General features: G+C 44.8%; 2 protein-coding genes across 2 annotated transcripts in view; both read left to right on the plus strand.

The window, feature by feature from the left end:
- The window catches only part of tmed9 (transmembrane p24 trafficking protein 9), a 3037-nt gene extending 1324 nt beyond the window's left edge, over positions 1 to 1713 (plus strand). The window contains exons 4-5 of the mRNA XM_010750523.3: positions 93 to 239; positions 319 to 1713. Coding sequence (XP_010748825.2) covers positions 93 to 239; positions 319 to 468 — 297 coding nt within the window. The 3' untranslated portion in view covers positions 469 to 1713. The remainder of the gene's footprint in view (positions 1 to 92; positions 240 to 318) is intronic.
- Positions 1714 to 3157: 1444 nt separating this feature from the next.
- Positions 3158 to 8152, plus strand: b4galt7 (xylosylprotein beta 1,4-galactosyltransferase, polypeptide 7 (galactosyltransferase I)). Its single transcript, XM_027280660.1, has 6 exons — positions 3158 to 3285; positions 5198 to 5554; positions 5636 to 5861; positions 6184 to 6267; positions 6349 to 6453; positions 6575 to 8152. The coding sequence occupies exons 1-6, from the start codon at positions 3233 to 3235 to the stop codon at positions 6728 to 6730; spliced, it is 981 nt and encodes a 326-aa protein (XP_027136461.1). The 5' UTR covers positions 3158 to 3232; the 3' UTR covers positions 6731 to 8152.
- The last annotated feature ends 2365 nt before the right edge of the window (positions 8153 to 10517 follow it).

Genomic DNA, 10517 nt, shown 5'->3' on the forward strand with positions numbered 1-10517 from the left:
CACACACACAGTAAAAAAAAGAGGAAGTAAAGCGTCTCTGCTTCCTGTTTCATGTGTCACTTTCTCACTTCCTTCCTGGTGTCGTGTTGCAGAGGGTTCACCTGGACATCCAGGTGGGCGAACACGCCAACAACTACGCCGAGATCGCTGCCAAAGACAAACTGACGGAGCTGCAGCTGAGAGTCCGACAGCTGGTGGAGCAGGTGGACCAGATCCAGAAGGAGCAGAACTACCAGCGGGTCAGTATGTGTGTGTGTTTGAATCGGGTCGGGTCCAGAGTCCCAGCAGCGGCGTGTTAACGTGTCCGTCCTCTTTCAGTACCGCGAGGAGCGTTTCCGTCAGACCAGTGAGAGCACCAACCAGCGCGTCCTCTGGTGGTCCATCGTGCAGACGCTCATCCTGGTGGCCATCGGCATCTGGCAGATGAGACACCTGAAGAGCTTCTTCGAAGCCAAGAAACTGGTGTAACTGTTCTCCATGCGGAGTGTGTGTGTGTGTGTGCGAGCCTGTGTGTGTGCGAGCCTGTGTGTGTGCGTGTGTGCGAGCCTGTGTGTTTGTATGAGTGTGTGTTTGTATGAGTGTGTGTTTGGTCTCTACTGATTGATGCAGTACTGAGCGGTGGCGGCGGCGGACAAACTGCTGAAAGACGTGACGCAGAGAAAAGCAGCTGCACGATTCGGCTCTTTAGATTCTGTTTGTTCCTTCCTGTTTGCGTGGACGGTGAAACGTGACGTCTGTATTTATTTCACAGGATTTTTCTGAACACGCTCGTCCCGTCGACGCCAACAGGAAGTTTAAATCTTTGTTTTTGGTTCCTTCTCTTTTTTCTTCCTCGTTGCTCTCCGTGACGAGGACGTGACGTGTTACTGCAGAACGATGAATCCTCTGTAAACAATCTGAAACATTTTCATCTGGAAGCTTCGATTTCTTACGTGACTCACAACGTGACGCTCAAACTGCTCCGGTGGTCATGTGGCGTTCAGGAACACGGGCAGATTAAAGTGTTTCGGGGTAATCGTGCAACCTGAGCTGTCACCACGTGAAGAAACCGTAAGTCGTGAGTGTTCACGCGGACGCGTCACGTTACACGAAGCCTTGCAGGACGAGTAAAAGCTCAAATCTTCTTCCAGGTGAAATCAAACCAAATGTTTGTTTCTGTTCGTCTGGTTCTGGTTCTGGCTCGGTGTCGGTTTCAAAATCAAAATAATTTGATCGTCTGACGTCCATCGAACGCCACCGTGGTTTTTTAAATCTGTCGGTCTGAGTGTAGTTCCTCTAACTTTCTTAGGCGTCCGTTACGGCTGCAGTGTCGATTGTTTTCTCGATGAATCGATTCGTCTGGTCAATAAAATGTCGATCAGTGTTTTTGACATGAACGATCTTTAATTAGACACAGAGGACGACGTGAATCAGGAAATCTGTGATAAATCGATGAATGTTTGCAGCTCCAGCGTTCATCCAAGAAGCGAGCAGTGAAATCAGATTCAACGTCTTCATCTCAAACTTTTAGTTTCTTTCTGTCTCTTCCTTTCTTTCTGGTGGTTTGTGTTTCTGTTCTTCTGTTGCTAGAAGGTTTCAGGAATGTTTTCGTGAGTCGAGACTTTGAATCAGAGGAGCTGGGGTTTATTTTATTTTTTAGAGATTCTGTCCATGTGAAATCTGTCTCTAAAATTGCACTCGAAATAAAGTTTTGTCACATTTGGTTTAAACGACTGACACTTTGTTTTATTCTTGATATTCACGCTGCCTGTAAAAATACAAGTGAAGTATCTGTATTAGAGGAATGTTAAAGTATCAGACAGACATAAAACTAAAGTAAAATATCAAACTATTTTTGTTACAGACACCTTCAATGTGTTTCTATATAATGAGACAAGTTTAACAGGAATGCTGCATAAATAATATAAACAGCATAATACAGTTAAAACAGTTTAATTCACAAAAAAGTTATTTGGAGTTTATTTTCCATAAATGTACAGTTGTTTTACAGTGAATATAATGACAATATATAATGATAATATTATCACAGGTAACTGCTGTCATTTTACAGAAACATAATTATAAATAAAAAATATTTCTGAACCAAAGTGAGAAACACCTGTAGTTCATTTGTTTGAGTTTTGTATAATAAAAAACAACAACACAAAACTACTGTAAAAATGTTATTCTATCAATTTATCAATAATATAAATAGTATAAATAATTATATATATGTATATATATATATATATTTATATCTATCCATATATAAAAGTATAAATAATCATATATATATGTATATATAACATTATAATCATAAATTTATACTTATAATATATATATAATTATTTTACTTTTTATATGATATATATAAAATAGTATAAATAATTTATATATATATATAAAAAAAATATATAATAAATATAAATATAAATTCTATATAATCTATATATAAATATATATATATATATATATATCCTTTATATATATTAATATAATAACTTTTCTATACACAGAAATCACTGATTTATATTTAAAGTGACAGTTTGTTAATTCACAGATAATGAGTTGTAATACACTTAAATACTGTGAAAGACTCTTTAATCTTTAATAATTAATGATTATAGATTAATTATCAGTTTAATGGTGTCAAAACAAAATGTTTCCCTCCACCCACTTCCGGTGTACTGTCCCTTTAACACGGCCGGAACGTTTGTTAGAAGTAGCCGGACTCATATTCCGGTCGGACAGCATTACAATCGGCTTCTGTTTGATTTTTCCGGCGTTAAAATAAAAAAAACTGACGAACTGACGGACTGACGAACTGATGATTTAACGGGTCAGACGGTACCGGACACGCGCGCACACGCGCTCACACTCGGTAAACCTCGGGAACTCTCGGTGACGGTTTAAAGAGTGAATGTTGAACCCGGAGCGGCGACTGTGTGACCCGCTAACATGCTACGTGTACAGTAACAAACACACACACACACACACACACACACACACACACACACACACACACACACACAGAGTTTAAATTAAATGTGTGAAAGCGGCGCGCGAGCTGTTTGTTAGCACAGTTAGCTCAGAGGATGGAGGACTGACGGGGCTGTCTGCTTGGACTGGACTGGACCTGGACCTGCAGCTGGACCCGGACCTGCAGCTGGACCTGGACCTGAACCTGGACCTGGACCTGCAGCTGAACCTGGACCTGAACCCGGACCTGGACCTGCAGCTGTGAGGTGTGAAGATGATGTACTCCTCGAGGAGGAAGCCCGTCCTGTACTTCAAAGAGGAGAGGAGGTGAGCTCAACGTGACGTCACACACAGACATGACGTCACATAGTGACGTGTTATAATGAAGTGTGTGTTCACCTTTAAAGAGGAGACACGTCTGAAGTCCCCCGAGGACACAGGTGAGTCAAACTGCTTCTCAAGCTGCGGAGGACGCCCAGAGGACGTCTGTCGAAGACAAACCTCGTCCTCGACTTCCTGTCAAGAAAAGTCAACATGAATACACCTTAGTCCTTCAGTAACCACCCAACCTCCTTTCCTAACCACCTTTCCTAACCTCCTTTCCCGACCACCTTTCCTAACCTCCTTTCCCAACCTCCTTTCCCGACCTCCTTTCCTAACCTCCTTTCCTAACCTCCTTTCCCAACCTCCTTTCCCAACCTCCTTTCCCAACCTCCTTTCCCAACCTCCTTTCCTAACCTCCTTTCCTAACCACCTTTCCCGACCTCCTTTCCTAACCACCTTTCCCAACCTCCTTTCCCAACCTCCTTTCCTAACCACCTTTCCAGACCTCCTTTCCAGACCTCCTTTCCCGACCTCTTTTCCCGACCTCCTTTCCCAACCTCCTTTCCCAACCTCCTTTCCCGACCACCTTTCCTGACCTCTTTTCCCGACCTCCTTTCCCGACCTCCTCTCCCAACCACCTTTCCTAACCTCCTTTCCCAACCTCCTTTCCCAACCTCCTTTCCCAACCTCCTTTCCCAACCTCCTTTCCCAACCACCTTTCCCAACCTCCTTTCCCAACCACCTTTCCCGACCACCTTTCCTAACCACCTTTCCCAACCACCTTTCCCAACCACCTTTCCCAACCACCTTTCCTAACCACCTTTCCCAACCACCTTTCCTAACCACCTTTCCCAACCACCTTTCCTAACCTCCTTTCCCAACCTCCTTTCCCAACCTCCTTTCCTTGATCTTGGTGGAAAATGTCACAAGGTCAGTGAAAGATGTGAAGGAGAGGTGATAAGGAGTTAGGAGGAGGAGACTGTCGTGATGTTGTTGACGTGATCTGTGGTAAAACTACAAAGTCCAGAAGATGGACTACAAAACACAAACAAAACTTTGCAGTAACTCACTAACTCGACGACCTCAACTTCACATCTTTCACTGACCTTGTGACATTTTCCATCGAGGTCAAGGAAAGTTGGTTAGGAAAGGTGGTTGGGAAAGGTGGTTGGGAAAGGAGGTTGGGAAAGGACTCAGGTGGTATTGATGTTGACTGTTGGACCGTCCTCAGTGTGTGCAGCTGTCTGACGCTGCGTTCACGTCACGTCACAGAGCGGGAAAAACAGACGCCGACATGTCTGCCAGTGATTCAACTCAGCAAACACAGATTTTAAAAAACTCACGTTTCAGCCGACAGCAGCAGATTTTCCCACGCTGTCTGTGTGACATGAACGCAGCATCGTCCCTCGTTTGTGTCTAATCACTGAATTAATGTTTGATACTTTGATTGTTTAACAGCGCTCAGCTTCAGTGTGCTCACAGCTGCTCTGCTCTGCATGTCCATCAGGTTTGATGTGGAAACATGACGAGATGTTCAGGAACGCTGAGACTCAGGTTAAACTTCCTGTTAGAGTAAAGTCAGCTGACTGAAAATAAACTAGTTTCATTCTTTGAAGACGACGACAGAGAACTGATCAGGAATCAATAAAAACATTTTTACCTCAGACTGAAACTGACCTGATGTCAGTCTGAACTCTGATCACTGATCGATCCACGTCGACTGTAACCAACCAACCAATGAAGACGACAGAGAGTGAAATGTTGCTTCAGGAGGACGTTTAAAACCTGAGTGTGTGTGTGTGTGTGTGTGTGTGTGTGTGTGTGTGTGTGTGTGTGTGTGTGTTACATAAAGTATTTCTCTGCGTCACGTGTCCGTGTCCTTCCCGTGTCCTTCCCGTGTCCTTCCCGTCTCCAGGTTCCTGTCCGGTCGATGTACGGTCTACAAGCTGTTTGGGCTCTGCATGGTGCTGCTGCTCGTCTCTCTGCTCTGGCTGCAGCTCAGCTGTTCAGGCGACATGTCCGCCTCGCCGCGTGCAGACGGTCGGCCCGGCCAGCAGCAGCCACCGGCTCTGCCGCGGCCGCCATGCCCGTCTGACGGTCAGGCATCCACGGCGGACGACCCGTCCTGGGGTCCTCACAAACTGGCGCTCATCGTGCCGTTCAGAGAACGCTTCGAGGAGCTGCTGGTGTTCGTCCCCTTCATGCACACGTTCCTCAACAAGAAGAAGATCCGACACAAGATCCTCGTCATCAACCAGGTGGACCACTACAGGTGAGGATACACCTGGACCAGGTGTGCCTGCAGGGGGCGACACCTGTCAGCCGACTTCACCTCACACTGTGTTTGTTTCAGGTTTAACCGAGCGTCTCTGATCAACGTGGGTCACCTGGAGAGCGGGAACGACACGGACTACCTGGCCATGCACGACGTGGACCTGCTGCCTCTGAACGATGCTCTGGACTACGGCTTCCCCGAGGACGGGCCGTTCCACGTGGCCTCGCCCGAGCTCCACCCGCTGTACCACTACAAGACGTACGTGGGAGGAATCCTGCTGCTCACCAAGAAACATTACGGCATGGTACGACTGCTCCACCTGTTGGCACGCTGATTAATTAATATTATTAATGATCATCGCACTGACCCACAGTTCATCAGGCTGAATCCTAGATGACGCTCAGTGTGCCATGTGATGATGAAGGGTAACCTGTTTGTAATGTAATCTGACATGTAATCAGATTACTACCAAACAGGTTTTTATGTTTCCGTCCAAATAAAAAAATAAATCAGAGCGACACAGTTCAGATGATGTAATGACTGTAACCAGCCACAAGGTGGAGCTTCAGGCTGCATGTGTCTCTGAGAACATTAAAGGTGTGTTCTGGTTCTGGTTCTGTTGGCAGTGTAACGGGATGTCGAACAGGTTCTGGGGTTGGGGTCGAGAGGACGACGAGTTCTACAGACGGCTGAGGAAAGCTGAGTTACAGGTGACAGAACAACATGAGACCGTCACATGAATCATGTTTGATGTTCTCCGTGTTGCATCATCGTCTGTCGCGTCTCTGCAGCTCTTCAGACCGAGCGGCATCACGACCGGATACAAGACCTTCCACCACATCCACGACCCGGCCTGGAGGAAGAGAGACCAGAAGAGAGTCGCCGCTCAGAAACAGGTTCAACACTCGTCTGTTACGGTCCATGTATATAAAATAACATCTCCGTTAGTCTCTAAGTCTGTCTTAGTCTTAGTCTTAGTCTTTGGTCTTCAGTCTTAACGTGGTCTCGTCCCTGCAGGAGCAGTTTAAGGTGGATCCGGACGGCGGGCTGACGAACCTGCGTTACCAGGTGGAGTCCAGACAGGAACTGACCATCAGTGGCGCTCCCTGCACCGTCATCAACACCAACCTGGAGTGCGACCAGAACCAGACGCCCTGGTGTCTTCTGGGATAGCACCGGGAGTCCGGCTTCGACGCCGCACAGGTCGGCTCTGAAAACGCTGAACGAGACTCCATTTGCTTTTTGTTTTTTTGGATTTTTTTAGGTCTTTTATTTTGACAGAGATCGACGGGAATGGCAGGTCTCGAACCCGGGCCTCGAACCCGGGCCTTGAACCCGGGCCTCGAACCCGGGCCCGGTGCCACCTGGTGGACGAGCAGCGCCTGAAAACCTTCAACTGTGAAACAAACGGTACAAACAGACACACTGAACACTGATCGATCATCAAACAGCTGTTTCAGACGGTCACACCTGTCAGACTTTAATCAGCGTTACCTTGAACAAAAACCGGACTGAACCGGACCGGGCCGAGCTGTTTTCATGGATGAATCTCTGGTTCTGGTTCCGTCTCGTTGGAACACTTTATATGTTTTTTATTCTGGGTCGTGCAAACGTCAGATGAGCTTCACACTGTGACGTCTTTCATCATGTTTTTATTTTCCTGCTGATTCTTCGCAGCGGTTCTGATCCAAACGATGAGTTCTGGATTTATTTTCTTTCAGTATTTGACCAAGAACAGAGAACGCCAAACTCACCAAAGATTAAAAAGATGTTTCTGTTCTCTGGTGAGCGTGACGCGTTTCTGTTCTTTAAACTGAGCCAAACCGGGCCGAGCTGACCTAAGGCGGATCAGAACATCGACAGAACACGTGACAAAATGAGGAGGAACCAAAGAACGTGGATTGTTTTCATCATCGGTTAATTTATTCATTAAGTAATAAAAAGGTGCCAGAACCATCAGAACCATCAGAACCACAAACATCAGATCAAATGACCCAGACTGAAACTTTGATCAGATCACGTGACGTGGACGAGGAGGATGAAGGTCATGTGATCTGATCAAAAGCTCCAGAACAGTCACTGACAGACCGGTCAGAGTCCATTGATGGTCTTTGATTGGTCCTGATGATTGATTTGATTTCATGTTTGACTTTAAAGTCTGTTACAAACGACACTGATCACTTCCTGTGACGATGATGATGATGAAGATTATGATGATGATGAAGATGATGATGATGATGACAGTGATGATGATGATGATGATGAAGAGTCCAAACATCAGATCAAAAGTTTTGAATCGTTTCACAGGATGAACTTTGTCTCTGTGTGTTGGTGGGAAGCTGTTGAGGGATCTGATCCTTGAATTGACAGCAGGTGTCATTGAAAGTCCTGGAAACAGATCTCCAGGATTTAAGCCTGACCCAGCAGAGTTCTGCCTCGTGGTTCTGTTCTGGTCTCTGTTGTTGTTGTTGTTCTGGTCGGCCTCCAGGGGGCGCTCTGGACTTTTAAAGGCTATAAGACAGATTTAATGTTGAGAGGACGGTACGGAGTGTTTGTACGATCGTTATTTATATAAAGTACAGAGACAAAAACCAACGAGTCCACGTGTTTGATCTTATTGAAGTGTGTGTGTGTGTGTGTGTGTGTGTGTATCAGTCATGCTGTTGTTTGTTGTATCGTGATGGGAGCTGAGCTGGAGACACAGCTCTCCATCTTTCAGACCCAGAACCTGCTGGAGGGAACCTGCCACCACGACCCGACCCAAATAAGAGGACGTGAGTAAATGTTGATTTAAAGATTTCAGGTGTGTCAGCTTTACCTGTCCGCAACAACGTGTGTGTGTGTGTGTGTGTCACTTCCTCGCCTCTCCTCGTTTGCATGTTCACGTGTGTCTGAAACACTGAATAAAGTTTAACGTTGTTTTCTTACAGTCGGTGAGAACCTTAAAGTCACAGTTTGTGTTTCCTCTTCCTGTTTGTTGGCGGTCCAATCAGCGGTTCGTGTTTCCCTCGAGGTCTCCGTACGGCTCCGGCGGGACATTTTTGGGGACGAGCCAAAGACGGAGACAAAGAGGAAGGGGTGACTCTTCCTCCCCCACCTCCCCTGTCGAAGCCGTCCCCCCTCCGGGTGCAATTTTCACCTTTTCTCGAAGGTGACTGCGACGGGAAAAAAAAAAAACACCTCTCTGCCGCCACAAATAGACACGAGCACGCGGAGCTGCAGATCTGTGCGAATTCTTTAATTCCCTGCTCAGCGATTATGGAGCTTCTTCTCAGCAGTAATGTCAGATAATGGAAAGAGACGCGCTGCCGACACTTTCAGACTTTAATGAACGTGGAGGATTATTCTGATATTATACAGCAATTAACAAAATAAAAGAAACTGAGGGACCAAGACTGAGACAAAACCAGCAGAGACACTGAGACAGACTGTCTAAAACCTGGACGTAGTCTCTGTGACGTCCCCGCAGACTGTCTAAAACCTGGACGTAGTCTCTGTGACGTCTTTAACTCTTAGCGTTGCGTTGCAGTTTTTGTTTGTAATTGAATATAAAATAAAAAAAAATACAGAACATGTCAGATCAGAGTAAACTACAGTTACTGAACCAAATGTAATCAGTTACTGTGTGTGTGTGTGTGTGTGTGTGTGTGTGTGTGTGTGTGTTGTCGTGTCGGCATCCGTCCACCTACAGATGGTCGGACTCTCACTCGTCTGTCACACTCTGATTGGCTGCTTCGCTGCTGCTGGAAGCTTCTAAACCAAACCTGACAGACATTTCACAGGACACACACACACACACACACACACACACACACACACACACTAAATATATATGGTGTATATAGGACGACAGTATAGCAGTCATATAAACAGATCCTCACAGATGCAGCTGAAGCTGTCGGAGCGTCACATGGTTTTTGTTTTATAAAGACACTTAATGAAGCTTCAATCAAACTTTATTTGAAGTCTGTTGGACTTTATTTAAACATGGACTCAATGATCGTTATTCATGTGTCAGGTCTGATGCAGCCTGTGATTGGTCGAGGCTCCACTGGAGGGCGCTGTGCTGTTTGCTATGAGCTGTGTGAGCGTTCACAGGCTGCAGGAGTTCTCGGTTAATAAAGTTTGTTTTTCAGATTTCAGCTAATGTGCAGAAAAACAATCAAACACATTTAAAATGAAAATATTCTCATCACTACCTGAGACTTGAAAGTGGAGAAATGACTTCAGATTAAAGTTTGAACTGTTTGATTTATGAAACACTGTGTACAAACAGTCATGACCAACTTCATTTATACATCAGCTGATAAACACTGAAGACAGACACATGTAGACTAACATCAAACACACAAACAATCATATTTTATATGTTTTATATTTTCCAACAAACAAGGCCACAAAAACAAATCTCCAATACCTGATCATAACGATCAGAGGAAATCACGTGGAAATGGGAAGACATGACATCCAAATACGTACACACACATACACACATATACACACATATACTGTATATACACACATATACACACATATACTGTATATACACACATATACACACATATACTGTATATACACACATACACACATATACACACACTGTATATACACACATATACACACATATACTGTATATACACACATACACACATACACACACACATACTGTATATACACATATACACACACATACTGTATATACACACATACACACATATACTGTATATACACATATACACACACACATACTGTATATACACACATATACACACACACATACACACATATACTGTATATACACACATACTGTATATACACACATATATACACACATACACACATATACTGTATATATACACACATACACACATATACTGTATATACACATATACACACACACACACTGTATATACACACATACACACATATACTGTATATACATACATATATACACACATAT

This window comes from Larimichthys crocea, chromosome I, assembly GCF_000972845.2.
Source record: "Larimichthys crocea isolate SSNF chromosome I, L_crocea_2.0, whole genome shotgun sequence".
Lineage (NCBI taxonomy): Eukaryota > Metazoa > Chordata > Actinopteri > Sciaenidae > Larimichthys > Larimichthys crocea.